The sequence below is a fragment of the Spermophilus citellus genome, assembly GCF_964194105.1.
Source record: "Spermophilus citellus genome assembly, chromosome: 9".
Classification (NCBI taxonomy): domain Eukaryota; kingdom Metazoa; phylum Chordata; class Mammalia; order Rodentia; family Sciuridae; genus Spermophilus; species Spermophilus citellus.
The window spans coordinates 120314512-120332014 of NC_138191.1; the positions used below are offsets into that span (position 1 = coordinate 120314512).

General features: G+C 45.8%; 1 protein-coding gene across 1 annotated transcript; it reads left to right on the forward strand.

Moving 5' to 3' along the window:
- Window positions 1-8433: 8433 nt before the first annotated feature.
- On the forward strand, window positions 8434-11109 carry NR0B2 (nuclear receptor subfamily 0 group B member 2; the record flags this gene model as incomplete). Its single annotated transcript, XM_081308178.1, has 2 exons — window positions 8434-8974; window positions 10868-11109. 2 exons carry the CDS (start codon window positions 8434-8436, stop codon window positions 11107-11109), a joined length of 783 nt encoding a protein of 260 aa, XP_081164304.1.
- Between the last annotated feature and the right edge of the window lie 6394 nt (window positions 11110-17503).

Consider the following 17503-nt stretch of genomic DNA (forward strand, 5'->3'; position numbering starts at 1 on the left):
AGGGCCTTGTGCATGCGAGGCAAGCACTGCACCAACTGCTCTATATCCCCAACCCACATAGAAGGTTTAATGTTCTTCTATTGCAACCTTGAAATTCTTAATAATTTTTTAATTAAAATTTAAGTTTTTTATTTTTTTAAGTTATAGAGGGACACAATATCTTTATTTTGTTTATTTATTTTTATGTGGTGCGGAGAATCGAACCCAGTGCCTCATGCTGGCTAGGCGAGTGCGCTACCACTTGAGCCACATCCCAGCCCCCAGTAATTCTTCTTTTAACACATTTATGAATTACTCCAACTTTGCTTTAATGTAACTTTTTTTTTTATAATTCTGAGACCTCAGTTTTTCCTGTTATCTTCCCAACTTTCAGCACATGTTCACAGTAAGACTTGAAGATTGCTGTTCTTGTTGTTCCACTTCCTTACCTTCCATCTCTCCTCAATTTACTCAAATTTGGGTTTTTGTTTATTTGTTTTTGTTTTTTAAATTTTTTTAGTTGTAGTTGGATACAATACCTTTATTTTATTTATTTTTATGTGGTGTTGAGGATTGAACCCAGTGTCTCACGCATACTAGGGGAGCGCTCTACCACTGAGCCACAACCCCAGCCCCTGTTTGTTTGTCTTTGTTTTTGTTTTTGGATAGGGGTACTGAACTTAGGAGTACTTTACCACTGAGCTACATCCCCAATCCTTCCTGTTTTTCTATATTAATACAGGATCTCACAAAGTTGCTTAGGTCTGGGGTTGGGGGTTGTGGCTCAGAGGTAGAGTGCTTGCCTAGCATGTGTGAGGCTGGGTTCGATCCACATAAGAATAAAGCTATTGTGTGTACCTACAACTAAAAAATAATTTTTTTTAAAAAGTTGCTTAGGTCCTCACAAATTTGCTGAGGCTGACCTCAACCTTGTGATCCTCCTGCCTCAACCTCCCAAATTGCTTGGATTGTAAGCATACACCACTATGCCTGGCTCAAATTGTCTTTTCCTTAAAAGGCTCAGGTAAGGTTACAATGCTGCCAAAGCCAATGAACCACAGTTATCTTACTAGACCTCTCATCTAAGAACATGACCAACACTGATACTTCTCCCTACTGCATACAACAAATGAATTCCTCCCAGAATCTTCCCCGTTGAGCTAAATGGTCTCTTTTTTTTTTTTTTTTTTTTTTTTTAAAGAGAGAGAGAGAGAGAGAGAGAGAGAGAATTTTTAATATTTATTTTTTAGTTCTCGGCGGACACAACATCTTTGTTGGTATGTGGTGCTGAGGATCGAACCCGGGCCGCACGCATGCCAGGCGAGCACGCTACCGCTTGAGCCACATCCCCAGCCCCTAAATGGTCTCTTTAAGCACCCCCTGGCCAAAATCAAACCTTCTACTCATCCACTCATTTTCACAAGCCCAAATGTAGCTCATCTAATCTTTTAGTAGGTTCCCTCAACTCTTCATCCAAAATATACCTGGATCCTGTCCCCTTCTCACCTTACTGTGAAGAAAAGTGCCGTTAGTAACTCCAGTCTGAGCCAGGGTTACCTTTTGCTTGGCAACTATACCTACAGTTTCCTTGCTGATCTCCTTTTCTTTTTTCTTTGTCCCTCTGTCATCCATGCTACCCAGCAGCCACAGCAGTCCTTCTGAAGTATAAGCTAGATCTTGCTTTAAATTACCCTTCAATGAACTGCCATTGCATTCAGGATAAATGCCAAATTTCCAGGCGTGACTTCCTGAGGAACCACACCATCAGGGCCCTGGCCACCTCTTCATCTTGTCCTACTCTCTGGTTTACTCTCCAGCCTCCCTGTCTAGCTTCCTTCAGCTCCTGAAATGTCTTGCCCTAATTCATAGCCCTGTGTCTGCCAACTCCTTCTCATCTATCAGGTTTCAACCTAAATGCTACTGGTGTGAAGGCTTGACTGGACCTGATTATCAGATGAAGTCTCCATCGCCGTGACTTTTGTTTTCAAGTGCCCTCTGCTGACAGGGCACCATGACGTACATCATAATCACAACTCTGGAGGATAAGGCAGGAGAATCGCCAGCCTCAGCAATTTATCAAGGCCCTTAGCAATTTAGAAAGATCCTGTCTCAAAATAAAAAATAAAAAGAAAGGAGCCAGCCCAGGGGCACACACCTGTAATCCCGGCTCAGAGGTTCTTGAGGCTGAGGCAGGAGGATCTCAAGTTCAAAGCCAGCCTCAGCAAAAGCAAGGTGTTAAGCAACTCAGTGAGACCCTGACTCTAAATAAATACAAAACAGGGCTGGGGATGTGGCTCAGTGGTCAGGTGCCCCTGAGTTCAAACCCGGTATCCCCCCCCAAAAAAAAGGGCTGAGGATGTTGCTCAGTGGTTGAGTGTCCCTGGTTTCAATCTCTGATAGCACCCCCCCAAAAAAAAGAAGAAAAGACTGAGTATGGGACTCAGTGGGTAAGCACTGATTAACCACTGGTTCAATCCCTAATAACCCCCCCCCAATAAAAAACAACTTCAAAGTGCCCTCTGCTCATCCTTTTTTATTACTTACTACAATTGAAATATACAATTAAGAAATTTTGGTTCGGGGCTGGGGATGTGGCTCAAGCGGTAGCGCGCTCGCCTGGCATGCGTGCGGCCCGGGTTCGATCCTCAGCACCACATGCCAACAAAGATGTTGTGTCCGCCGAGAACTAGAAAAAAATAAATATTAAAAATTTCTCTCTCTCTCTCTCTCCTCTCCCACTCTCTCTCTAAAAAAAAAAAAAAAAAGAAATTTTGGTTCCACATTCATTTCCCCTCACTGGAATATAAATTTCATAGAAACTAGCAACTATGTGCTTCATTTGAGCATTTTTTTTTTAAAGTTCATTTTTTTTTGTTTTTTTTTTTAAGAGAGAGTGTGAGACAGAGAGAGAGAGAGAGAGAGAGAGAGAGAGAGAGAATTTTTCAATATTTATTTTTAGTTCTCGGGGGACACAACATCTTTGTTTTTTTGTATGTGGTGCTGAGGATTGAACCCGGGCCGCACGCATGCCAGGCGAGCGCGCTACCGCTTGAGCCACATCCCCAGCCCTCATTTGAGCATTTAAATCAGAGCCCCCAATATTGTAGAACCTCCAAATATATTTGGTGGGCCAGGTCAGTGGCACATGCCTGTCATCCCAATGGCTCAGGAGGCTGAGGCAGAAAAATAGCAAGTTCAAAGCCAGCCTTAGCAATTTAGTGAGTCCCTAAGCAACTTTTAATAAGACCCTGTCTAAAAAAAAAAACATAGGGCTGAGGATGTGGCTCAGTGGTTAAGCGCCCCTGTGTTCAATCCCTGGTACACTCCCCCCCCAAAAAAAAAATTGGGGAATGAATAAATGGTCTTTGCCTGATGTCATTAACCAATTGTATACAATGTCAGTAAAGTTTACTGACTTGTTCTTAAGTATTCAGTACTGCACTAAGTACTTATTTGGCTGAAAACACCCTTCCTATGTTCCTATGATATGAATACTGTTTTGAATCTCATTTGAGAATGAAAGGAAGAAAAATGAAGTTACATACCCAAGGTCACTCAGCTGAAAGGGAAGAGACAGGATTTAACCCAGTCAGCCTGATTCCAGAATCCACTCCTTGCCCACTTCTCCTTAGGGTTCTACCTCCCTGAACTGACATTCTGATTTTAGAAAGCAGTCCCAGGCATTTCTATAATGTGACTCCTCGCTAAGAGACTAAAGCCTGATCTTGAGCCTTGAATTCACCAAGATATTAGATGTTGCCCAAGAAGTCCTCTCGGTGGAAATTCTGGTGACCTTTGATTGCATCTGCATTTGAAAACTACCCACAGCAAACAAGTGGGTGATCGTGACACTATGTGCTGGGTGCACTATTGGGTGTGGACAAGGTGACCTGGGAACCCAGGAAAAGAAAACTTTCTTCTTCTCAGGAGGTTAAAAAGGACGGATATGAACCCCGTGCTACAGAAGTAACATTTGAGCTAGACCGCGGCTGCCGGGAGTTTGTCAAGCACACAGGGTCAGGGAAAGGCAGCCCCAGCAGGGCTGGGAAAAAAAAGTCCCAGACATGTAGAGAGTCCAATAGAGAGAGTCTTCCTCCTCAACTTCCTCTTCCAGAAAATGAGAGCAATAGCAACGATGATGACAAGTGCCATCCCTCATGGAGCACTTGCTAAATGCCAGGTGCTTTGTTCATCAGACGCCCATGTGAGCCTCATGGGCACCAAGGAAAGGTACTGTGGGGGTCAGACTGCTGTGAAGCCAAAGAAGCTGGGACGGGGGCTGTAGCACAGTGATAGAGCTCTTGCTGAGCCTGTGCAAGGCCCTGGGTTCAATCCCCAGCACCCCCCCCCCCATACACACACACACACACACACACACACACACACACACAACACACAAAGCTTCAATTTTAGGGGACCAAACTTGCATTGGCTCATTCTAGGCACTGAGAGAGACCCCAGCAATATCTTCATCAGGTCAAGTACTTTTTTTTTTTTTTTTTGAGAGAGAGAAAGAGAGAGGGAAATTTTTAATTTTTTTTTTTTTTTTTTTTTTTTTTTTTTAGTTTTCGGCGGACACAACATCTTTGTTTGTTCGTGGTGCTGAGGATCGAACCCGGGCCGCACGCATGCCAGGCGAGCGGCTACCGCTTGAGCCACATCCCCAGCCCCAGGTCAAATACTTTTTAACTTGCAAAAATAAATTCTGTAAACTACAAGTTAGTTAAGACCACTACTTGGGCTGGGGATGTGGCTCAAGCGGTAGCGCGCTCGCCTGGCATGCGTGCGGCCCGGGTTCGATCCTCAGCACCACATACCAACAAAGATGTTGTGTCTGCCGAGAACTAAAAAATAAATTAAAAAAAAAAAAGACAACTACTGCTCCCACTTCTATGCCACTGTCCCTTGAATCAGAGAAGCTATAAGGATTTGGAGATTCAGCGAACGGGAAATCAGAGATGCATTTAGTTTGGATTTAGTTGGGTGGCTGGCAGTCACTTTTGTTCCTGTCTGTTCTGGTGTCAGAGGGCTTTCAGGAACATTTCCTACCAGTCACTGTATATCGTGACCCTCACTGTGCAGGGTGTTATCCTGATACAAATGATTCCCAAGTCATCTGAAAGTATGTGGGTGGTAGAAGAGAAAAAGTATGTGTGTGAAGCAAGATGCAAATCTGTGCAAAATTCTTTCAAGCATCACATGTGTAAATTGCCCTTTCATATTGACACCCAACTCAAATAGAAACTTCTTTCTTATGAAGAATATGCAGGGCTGGGGTTGTGATAGAGTGATAGAGTGTTTGCCTAGCATGCATGAGATCCTGGGTTTGATTCCCCTAGCACCACAAAAACAAAGACAAAACTAAAAAGTATATGGCATATGTAATCATAGATATTCCTTGCACAATTTTATTTTTTAAAAATATTTTTTAGGGGCTGGGGATGTGGCTCAAGCTGTAGCGTGCTCGCCTGGCGTGCGTGCGGCCCGGGTTCAATCCTCAGCACCACATACCAACAAAGATGTTGTGTGTCTGCCGATAACTAAATAAATAAATATTAAAAAAAAATATTTTTTAGCTGTTGATGGACCTTTATTTCATTCATTTATTTATATGTGGTGCTGAGAATCAACCCAGTGCCTCACATATGCTAGGCAAGTGCTCTACCACTGAGCCACCATCCCAGCCCCAGTTTTCTTTTTTGATAGGAATTATACCAAATATCCAGGCAGTGGTGCACATTTGTAATCCCATAGACTGGGGAGGATGAGGCAAGAGGATCACAAATTGGAGGTCAGCCTCAGCAATTTAGCCAGATCATGTCAAAACAAAAATGGGCGGGGGGATGTAACATGGTGGTAGAGAAACCCTGGGTTCAATACCCAATGCAGAGAAAAACAAAACAAAACAAAACAACAAAGCCCTGTAACTTTCCTGTTTGCAATTGCTTCAAAATAAAAATAAACAGATCACTACCTGAAATAAAATGAGAGGAGCAAAGAATATGCAGTTAAACCATGTAGGCACATTTTGTCAGTCAATTGTTAAGACCACTATTGTAAATATAGTAAAAGTATTTTGTTATTTTTGGATTTGTGATGCTTATGGGGTTTTTATGTTGTTGTAGGGTTTTTTGTGTGTGTGTGTGGATGTGCGCACGTGTGTGCATGTGTGTGTGTGTGTGTGTGTGTGTTTTGTGTGTGTTTTCTTGTACTGGAAATTGAACCCAGGAGTACTTTACCACTGAGCCAAATCCCCAGCCTTTTTTATTTTTAATTTTGAGACAGGGTCTCTCTCTAAATTGCTTAGGGCCTCAATAAATTGCTGAGGCTGGCCTTGAATTTGCAATACTCCTGCCTCAGCCTCCTGAGTTGCTTGGATTACAGGTGTGTGCCACTATGCCTGGTTTCTTGTCACCCTTTTAAATATCACCCTTTTAATAATCACAGCAACTTGGCAGCCTCAGGAAACCAAGCCACAGAAAGAAAAGAGGCTTATTCAAGGACATCCGGCTAAGTGAAGAAGCAGTATTTGGACCCAGGCAATCTGACTCCAGAGTCTTCTTTGAGGGGAAGCTGTGAAGCTTTAGTGAAATAAAGGGGACATGACAGCAACTTTAAAAATATAAGGATCAAGCTGGGCATGGTGGAGCATGTCTATAATCCCAGCTACTGTGGAGACAGGAGGATCACAAGTTTGAGGCCAGCCTCAGCAATTTAGTACAATCCTGTCTCAAAAGCATAAAAAGAGTTGGGGACGTTGCTCTGTGGTAAAGTGCCCCTGGGTTCAATCCCCAGTACCCGCACACACACACACACACACACACACACACACACACAAATCATTCACAAATGAAAACGCATGTCTGCCTGTCTTGGGGTACTTGGCCCTTAGCTAGAGAACAGTAGGAAGCTAAATCCCCACACTGCATTTCAGAACTACTTTGACATCCAGGACCTTGCTCTGTCCTCACACAGCCCTGCAGGAAGGTCTTAGGATCACAGATGGACAGACAGATGGACAGATGACCAAGGATCAGCCCAAAGTTACACAACTGGCTGAGAAGTGATGGAGCCAAGAGCAAATGCCAGCTCTGATGATGCCAGAGCCTCTCTCTCCATCCAGGGCACCAGATTGCCCAGCATATAGCAGGCTGGACCTCCAAGTCCCCCTTTCCCCCACACCCTACTGTCTGAGACAGATGCCAGGACAGAGGAGCCATGGGGCAGCAGAGCAGCATTTCTGTCCAGGTCCCAGGTGGGCATCTGCAGAGCAGGCTGCAGCGGGGCAGGAGGGAGTGAGCAGCTAGCCACCAGATCTGGGAAGCTCAGGCCTTGGCTGCACAATTGGGCCAGTGGATCTAGGGGAACAAAAAAGGACTTTGGGACAGACAAATCTGGGCTCTGTCCCTTTGTGTTTGAGTGACCATAGGCAAGGCACCTCACCTCTTTGAGTCTTACAATGTAAGTATTAGCCTCATGAGGAAGCTCTCAATACTTGTAGAAAGTGACTGGCACATAGTAGGTGCTCCGTAAATGGCAACCATATTTCATGATCATTCTCTGAGGGTTTCTCAGCAGACATAACCTCTCAGGAGTTGGAGGAATCCAGGCTTGGGACAGAGAGTTCTGAAGGACTTTATTCCCGCAGGAGCCCAGAACTGGAGTCAGAGGAAGGGGACCTCTTAAACTGCACAGTGGACAAAGTCCTCCCAGTCCCCCAGAGTCCTGGCTGCTTTCCCTGCAACCTGTTCCTTGCCACAACAGGAGCAGGGCCCCCAAGGTTATGCAAACAAGCTAATGATAAGGCACTTCCAGGGTGGCCCTTGCATTCAAGGCTTGTCCAGCTCTGTGGCTGGCTTCCTGGCTCTGCAAGAACCCTGGTCTTGGGGCTGGGCTTGTGGCTCAGCGGTAGAATGCTTGACTAGCACGTTTGAGGCGCTGGGTTCAATCCTCAGGGCACATAAAAATAAATAAAATAAAGGTATTGGGTCCAACTACGATATATGTACATATAAAGAAAGAAAGAACCGTGGTCTTGTATACACAGAAGAGTGGGCACCAATAGAAACACCAGTCACAGCCACCTGCTGATTGTGCACCTGAGGCCTTGGTGCCCTGGTACAGCCTGGGTTAATGACCCTGTTTATCCACTTGAGTCATCTGATAAGGGGCAGCCAGGCCAGCAGGCCGCAGCCCTGTGCCCTGCACCAGCCACTTTCATTGACTGAAGCGATAGCAATGCCACGTGGAGCTCCCTATTCCCCCTCCCCCGCCACTTCTCCAGTCCAGCCAGGGTCAGTGTGTGTGCGCGCCTTGTTTTTTTCAATGAACATGACTTCTGGAGTCAAGGTTGTCGGGCCATCCTCCCTCCCGCCCTTTGGCGGTATAAATAACACCAACAGCTCAGCACAGAGGGCCAGAGAGCTGGGAAGACTTAGGAGCAGGTCCCCAACCATGAGCGCCAGCCAACCAGGGGCCTGCCCGTGCCAGGGCGCTGCAGGCCACCCGACCATTCTGTACACACTTCTGAGCCCCAGCCTCAGGCCCAGGCCCTCAGTGCCCCCATCCCCAAGCCGCTGCCTGTGCCTGCAGCACCGGCCTGTCCGCCTGTGTGCCCCCCACCGCACCTGCCGGGAGGCCTTGGATGTCCTGGCCAAAACAGTGGCCTTCCTCAGGAACCTGCCCTCCTTCTGCCAGCTCCCTCTGCAGGATCAGCGGCGGCTGCTACAGGGCTGCTGGGGCTCTCTCTTCCTGCTTGGGTTGGCCCAAGACACAGTAACCTTTGAGGTGGCTGAAGCCCCAGTGCCCAGCATACTCAAGAAGATCCTGCTGGAGGAGCCCAGTAGCAGTGCTGGCTGGGGACAGCCACCCGACAGGCCCCAGCCCTCTCTGGCTGCTGTGCAGTGGCTTCAGTGCTGCCTAGAGTCCTTCTGGAGTCTCAAGCTGGGCCCCAAAGAGTATGCCTACCTGAAAGGAACCATCCTCTTCAATCCAGGTAAGCTCTCAGACACTCATGGAAGGGGACCGTGGTAGGAAGGGGCCAGGGCCCAGCCAAGGAAGGACCTTCTAAGGGCCTGACATCCACTATCACATTGGGTCCTCGGTATCATGGAATTATCACCTCACATTAGAGGCACAGAGAAGCTAAGTGACTAGCTGAAGGTCCCACAGCCAGGTAGGGGCAAGCAGGGATGGGAACTCAGGTCTGTACACTCCAGAGACTGGCCCTTGCCACTGTTCCTGAGAAATCTGCTATGACCCTTAGGGAATGTGAGGTGAGGAGCACAGCACAGCTGTGTCTCTGTCATATCTTCAAGGGCAGACTGCATGATGAAGTTCTGAAAGTGAAACTCCTCTATGGGTTCAGAAAGATCACACAGAGGAGAGGAATGAAGGGGAGCAGGGGACAAAGGATATCTTTGTAAAATAGGCCAGGAGAGTAACAGAGAGTATTCTTGGTAGTGACAGAGCATGGGGTGGGAGTTCCCCACCCAAAGGCCTTTGTGGCATCCATAATGCATATTACTATTGTAATAATAGTAGTGAACCCTTATATTACACATACCATATGTTAGGTCCTCATCTCAGGGTTTACATATACTGGCTCATTTAAACCTCATAAAAAGCCCAGCAGAGTGGAATTATATTTTTTTTTCAAGAGAGAGTGAGAGAGGAGAGAGAGAGAGAGAGAGAGAGAGAGAGAGAGAGAGAATTTTTAATATTTATTTTTTAGTTATCGGCGGACACAACATCTTTGTTTGTATGTGGTGCTGAGGCTCGAACCCGGGCCGCACGCATGCCAGGCGAGCGCGCTACTGCCTGAGCCACATTCCCAGCCCCTGGAATTATATTTTTTTAAGTGCTGGGGATTGAGCCCAGGGATGCTTAACCACTGAGATGGTTAATACACCCCAAGGCCTTTGGATTTTTTATTTTGAGATAGGGTCTTGCTAAGTTGCTTAAGGGCCTTGCTAAGATGCTAAGTTGCTGAGGCTGTCTTCAAACTTGGGATCTTTCTGCCTCAGTCTCCAGAGGAGCTGGGATTATAGATGTGTACCATTGCTTCTGGCTGAGACAAGTACTATTATTCTCGCTTTACAGATGAAGAACTGCGGGCTGGGCATGTTAATGCACACCTGAAATCCCAGCTATTTGGGAGACTGAGGCAGCAGGATTGCAAACTCAAGGCCAGCCTGGGCAACTTAGTGAGATTCTGTCTCAAAATAAAAAATAAAAATAGCTGGGGATGTGGCTCAGTGGTTAGAGTGTTTGCTTAGCATGCCTGAGGGCCTGGGTTCAATCCCCAGTATTAAAAAAAAATGGGAAAGAAAGAAACTAAGACACAGTTGACTAAGATTATTCAGCTATTTAGTGATGCCAGAGGCAGTCTAGTTCTTAATACTGCCTCTCCATAAATGGATGGGTGAGTAAAATGAAAAACTAAATTATGGAGGTGGTAGAGTGGGGCCTGGAAGACTGAGCAAAGGAAGCGAGGGACAGGCGGGTCATTCAGTGGCAGAGCACTTGCCTAATATGCACAGAGCCCTGGGTTCAATCCCTAGCACCTTCCTTGCCACCAAAGAAAAGAAAAACTACTTGAGCAAGTTTCTTGGGAAGCTGAGTCAGGAGGATCACAAGTTTGAGGCCAACCTAGGCAACTTAGCAAGAACTTGTCTCAAAAAAAAAAAAAAGATAGAAAGAGCTGGGGAAGTGGCTCAGTGGTTAAGTGCCCCTGGGTTCACTCCCCAGTATTGAGGTTGGGGGGAGAAAAGTGGGAGAGAGAGGTGCAGAAGGGTGTTTGCTGGTGGCCTCAGATTCTGGGCCAGCGTTTTCCTTTGGTGGCTGGGAGTGGGGTGCTCACCAATCCTCTCACTCTGTCCTCCTGCAGATGTGCCAGGCCTTCATGCCTCCTCCCACATTGGGCACCTGCAGCAGGAGGCTCACTGGGCCCTGTGTGAAGTCCTGGAGCCCTGGTACCCAGCAGGCCAAGGCCGGTTGGCACGGGTCCTCCTCACGGCCTCCACTCTTAAGAGCATTCCATCCAGCCTTCTTGGGGACCTCTTCTTTCGCCCTATCATTGGAGATGTAGACATCACTGGACTCCTCGAGGACATGCTTTTACTAAGGTGACCTGCAGAAGCTTGCAGTGCTGATTTGGCCTGGCTGTCCCCAACAGGGAGTCAACGCTCCTGGAGAGGAAAGCTTGCTAGATAGCGCTCAGCCCCCTAGGAGGCTCACTCAGCCACACCCCAACTTGGACTTCCACAGTTTGGACACAGTACTCCAGCCATCTGGTAGGCCCTCGGTGGTCCCCAGAGCCTCTGGGCCAAGAATGCTGTCCCCTCTGGGGATGGTTTGGAAGTTTGACTGTTTGGAAGTTAGATTGCTCACTGGGGCAGAATTCTTCCTGACTTTGTACAGAGCTAAATTAAGTTATTGTTTTTTGTAATAAAAGGTGTGATGCCCTTGGAGTCTGACACTGTAGTTTGTACATTTGAAAGGAACCAGCTCCCTCTGGATCCCCTTCCTTCTCCTACCAGAGAGACCCCAAGGGAAGGAAACACAGGGGCCCAGGAGTCAAGCCTCAGATAGCTGGGGTATTAATTTTTCATTGGGATGGTGACTCCATTTCTGGGGATGAGATTTGTTTGGCATCTGGATCTGAATCCAGGAGATAGCATCAGTTCATAATACTGTTACCTCCTTGCTTTTACTTTTGGGAGGAGAGGGTTTCTTCCCTATCCCCGGGTCCTCCACTAAACCACGGGGGCTCCTGTTCCCTGCCAGGCTCCCTCTCATCCGAGGGAAAGTCGGATCACAGCCAGTTGTGAAGCCATCCCTGTGGCCTGGGGTATAGCTCAGTGGTAAAGCATGTGTTTGGCATATGGAAGGCCCTGGGTTCAATCCCAGCAGCAAAGACAGAAAGAGAGGTGGGTCAGAAAAAGAAGAAACGAAGTAATGAAGGAAGCAGCCCATTTCAAATTGAAACAGACAAGGTCACTGTGATGTCTGCAGTTTGGGAGTTTGGGATCATTCACATCCCTCATTTCTGTAGCCAACAGAAGAGGGTGGTCCGTTATCCTCCCAATGCAAGGGCACAAGGCACCTAGGCTGGCCTGGAAGCTGCTTGGAGGCTGGGGCAGGCCAAGGTTTAGCTGGCCACAGTGGTATGATCAGGCATTGTTGTTAAAGTTTGAAATACTTTCATGACAGTTGGTTCACAGCCACTGCCCTGACCCACCCACCAGTCCCCTTCTACTGCCCCTCTGTCCTGTCCTGTCCAATGTCCCTTGGACATTCCCATCGTCTAGCCACTCCAGAGGCTGAGCCATGGCCTCTAGCACCGCTTCATTCAGAGCACAGCTTGGGGCTGTCCTAATTGGTCAATATCTGTTTCTCAATGTTTGTTAAATATTTTGACCTGGTCACCCTGGTCAGGGTGAATGACCTGAAGGGTGGACAGGAGGTAATGATAACAACACAAATGCCTATAGGACTTTCTGGCCTCCTCCTTTCTCCAGCAGTAAGGTCTGTCCTGACCAGGCCCCACCTCCATCACCACCACAGTTTGGATTCTTCTCACGGGTACAAGTTAATTATTGCTCACTGAGAGAGGTCATTCTCTCAGGGACAACAGTCTAGGAGTCATCATTCAGGCCTCTTTCTTTTTCTTCCTTTTTTTTTTTTTTTTTTTTTTGGTACTGGGAATTGAGCTCAGGGGCACTCACTCTACGCCCCCAGCCCTCTATATTTTTTATTTTGAGACAGGGTCTTGCTAAGTTGCTGAGGCTGGTCTTGAACTTGTGATCCTCCTGCCTCAGTCTCTCAAGTCACTGGGATTGTGGGCATGTACCACAGTGCCTGGCTCATTCAAGCCTTTTTCTAAGACCCCAGGTTAGGACCATAATGAACTGGCCATGTCCTCATTATGGGTATGGGTACCTAGTTCAGTAGCAAGGGCACCCCATCTCTTGCTCAGCAGCCTGCACATAAGTCAGACACCAGAAAGAGACAGAAACACATGGTTCAGACCCCAAATGTTGTATCATAACAAAGATACACGCAACTCAAGTGTATAACTCAGACACATCTTCACAGACATTCAACTCCCTCTGTCTCTGTTTGTCTCTCTTACACACACACCCCTCCATCCACACCACACAGCACAGAAAAGCATGGCTCAGATATACTTCGTGAACAACACACTGCAGACCCAAACACATTTACACAACAAAACACATTCCTTTTCAAATTTCTTCCTATCCCTCCATGGGGATGGGGAGCTACACTCCCATTTCTCATCTTTATTCCTTGAGTCGTTCCCTGTGCCTTAGCTCTAAGTCTTGTGCTAGGAACATAAAGAATATAACAAAACAATAGAGACAATTATGGAACAATATAAGGATAATATTGCTTTCTCCATGAGATCACAGGCTTTTCAAAGGTGGGGGGCTGTGTCTCCATTATAACTATCCTGGGATACGACCTGTGTCTTGGTTTCAGGGAGGGAAGAGAAGGAAACAGGCCCAGACAGGGTATGGAACTTACTCATGGTCTGGGCTGTTCACTGTCTGGACTGAGATTTGAGCTGAGACTCATGTGATTCCAGAGGCCAGGTTCTTGCCAACAGCATTGGCTGGCATGAGTCATGGCCAGGATCAGGCTGTCTGGAGCCAGCTGAGCTACTGCTTACTGACCGTTTACCTCTCAGCCATGATCCCTGTCCTCAGGCCCAGCCAGGGCTGATTCACTGGAAAGCAGGAGAGTGGCTGTGGCTCTGGGTCAGCCTAAGTTACCATTTTATTGCCTCATTATCTCTATCCTCATTAGCCAAATCATTGATTGCTTATTAAGCAGTTAGGCAGCTCACATGTGCTGTGCCCTCACTGACTCACCTTGCCCTTGGGCATCTGCATATCCTAGAAACTATCTATGATGCCTGCAAAGAGTCAACACCTATTATCCATCCATCCATTTGTTCACCCCATCATTCATTGTCTCTTGACCTCCACTTGTACCAGACCTTGTATTAGATTCCAGGAGCCAGAGCACACAATAAATAAGATACAGTTCCTGCCCTCATGCAACATCCTACCCCTGGCAGAGGAAGACACTAATATATAGAACTAAATATAACATGAAGAGATCTGAACTGTGTGAGAGGAACACACCACAGGCAGCTGGAATAATTCAATCTGAATGGAGGTAGGAAAAATGCTTCATTCAATTGGTGACTGTTTTGAGAATGAATACAGGTTTGCAAGGATGGGCATTCTGAACCGAGGGAATGACTTATGCAAAGGCAAAGAGGTGTTAGAGAACAAAGGGAATGGAATGTGAGGCCCAGGACAGCAGGCGATCAGCACACTGATGCACACACAGACTGCATCAGAGTAACATAGCAGAGAACAGAAATTCCAGTGAAACTGGTGGAGACCAGACAAGATCTCAAGGGAATCCATGTTAACAAAGGGGACCTCCTATTTCTGACAGGCATGGCCAGAGGAAAGCCCAGGCTGTGGCATCTTTAAAGAATTGTACTAAGCTGGGCATGGTGGCACACACCTGTGATCCTAGCAGCTCAAGAGGCTGAGGTAGGAGGATCCCGAATTCCAAGCCAGCCTTAGCAACTTTGCACGAGGCCCTAAGAAATTCAGCAAGGCCCTGTCTCTAATAAAATACAAAAAGGCGCTGGGGATGTGGATCAGTAGTTAAGTGTCCCTGGGTTTAACAACCAGTACAAAAAAAAAAAAAAAAAAAGCATTGGGCTAGGGGGCTAGGGGTTGTATAGCAGTTGTCTATCATGTTGGAGGCCCTGAGTTTGATCCCCAGCACCACAAAATAACAATAATTAGCAAAACAAAACAGAAAACAAAATTAGCGACAACAAAAAAGAAAACCCCCAGAGTCAGAAATGATCAACTAAAGAATAAACAGCAACTGGGCTGGGGACATAGCTCAGTTGGTGGAGTGCTTACCTTGCATGCACAAGGCCCTGGGTTCAATCCCCAGTATCACAAAAAATAAATAAATAAAATAAAATAAGACAAATAAACAGCAACTAAACTCCTTCTCTTTCTCACCCGACTACGAGGTGAAATGATGAGATATATGGCCTGTGTATTCTCCCAAGAAAGTGGCCCCACTTTACCTAGAGGGAGTTCATTACCTCCAAACCTCCCCCTCAACATTCATTTCATGACTTACTAAGTTTACTATGTACTGAGCATCCTGCTAGGTCCTAGAAATTTAGTTCCACAAATCGCAATTGTGAGTAATTGTAAGTGCACAACTTCTTGGTCATCTCACAACTTTTCCATAGCATGCCATTATTATTTTGGCTTTCATCATTTGCTATTAAACGTTATATATATGTAGTTTTTGCAGACCCAGGGGTGGCACTCTATCACTGAACTACACCCCAGCCCTTTAAAAAATTTTTTTTTAAAATTTTGATACAGGGTCTCACCAAGTTGCCAAAGCTGTCCTTGAATTTGCCATCCTCTTGTCTCAGGCTCCTAAGTAGGTGGGATTACAGGTTTGCACCACCACACCTGGCCAATTTCCAGATTTTTAAAGGTAGTAGTTACTTTGTGGTGATCATATAGATACACACATATGTAATGAATAAAAAAAATAAAAATATTCTAATGTTGTGTGCAGAGGCACACACCTATAATCCCAGAGACATGGGAGGCTGAGGCAGGAGGATTGAAGGTTCAAGGCCAGTCTCAGCAATATAGCAAGGCCCTGAGCAACTTATCAAGATCCTGTCTCAAAATAAAAATAAAATAGTAATAAAAAGGGAGACATAGCTCAGTGGTAGAGTGCTTGCTTAGTATGTCTAAAGCCCTGGGTTCAATCTCCAGCACCTCCAAACCTCCCCCTCAAAAGAAAACAAAACAAAAACAAACAAACAAAAAGCAAATCTAGATTCAATAAGAAGAGACTTGGATTACTACAAAGGAAGAAAGGCCTTATTGCAATTAGGGGGAGGGGGATTTTTGCAGTAGGGACTCTGACCTTGACCATGAGATTGGCAAGGGTTAGGTAAACAGGGGTTTTCTTTCATAGGAAGATTTGAAAGAATGGGGTGTGAGGAAGTGGGATGACCAGAAGAAGCATCAATGGTCAGTAGATTAGAGAATGTTTTACCCTTAAGCCAACCTATTTTCAGGAGGGGCTGTTGAGGAGGAGTTTCCTGCTGGCTCAAGCTGAGATTGGGCCAGAGTTCAGGGACCTGGGGAAATGAGAGAAGTTAAACCAAAGTTGGTTAACAAGTATTTTGTTCTGATTGATCAATGGGGACAGTAAGTACATCTAAACTTTTATGAGGCAAAGAAGTGGAATTTGGAATCTGTGACTGGCTTTGTTATAGGTCAACATGAGAACATCCACGAATCTAATCTAAGTCCTAATGGAGAAGTGTGATTTGATTCTTTACAGAAAACTGTTCCAGAACACCAAAGAATAGGGGAGGGGATGAGTAGGAGTCCTTAATTTCCACTGTTTTCCAGGATCACAGGACTGTGTGCACACTGTCATTACATCTCCTGATAAACGTGTACAATAATTTCTTCATAGTGTATGCCTGAAAGTAGAATTGCTGGGTCAAAAGACAGGGGCTGGAGGTGCAGCTCATACAGCTTCACTTTACTAGATAATGCCGAATTGTTTTCCAAAGTGGTTCTATCAATTTACACTTCCACCAACAGTGTATAATAGCTCCAGTTGCACATCGTCGCTTATATTTTTGAGTCTTAAATTTTGCCAATGTGGTGAAAGTGAAATGAGAGAGCCAGGCTGGCTAAAGACCCAGATCATCCAGGTTTGTGCAAGTGCCCTCCATGATCACGCGACAAAATCACCTATCAATGCATTTCTCAGGACACATCCCATCATTAAGCAACATGTCTGTGATTTTTCCTCTATGCTATTACCTTAACATGTTGTGGGTTCCATCTTGCCAATTATGTCTGTTTCTCATGAAGATTGTTTCTTCGTGTTTTTTTTTTTTTTCCTAATTAAAAGACCTTTTTTTGAAATGTTAAAAAAAAAAAGTGAAATGAATCTCAACATAGTTGCATTTTTATTGAGATCGCCTTTCATTATAATCAAACGTGTGTTCCCTCTTTTGTGAATTATCTTCAGTCCATTTTTTTGAGTTAGCTTCTTTTTACTGATTTGTGGGAGTTCATTAATATTTTGGAAGAATAAATGATGGACGGCTAAACAGATTCTGAACTGAGGAAGACTGGTAAAGGTTTGGGTGACACACAATAGCTAAATATCTTTAAAATGCTCTCTCCTGCACGTCTTCTACTTGATCCACACTGGACCCTTTTTAAAGAGCTCTACAGTTCCATTTTTCAGGTGAGTTTTTTTCAAAAATCGCAGGTTCCTTCTGGGAAAGGGACGTGGACCATTTCTTCCGGGCCTTCCCAACAACAGGTCTCACATTCACCAATCTGATTACGGGTTTCAAAACCTCGCGACAAGGGCGTCCAGCTAGTCTCACGATGTT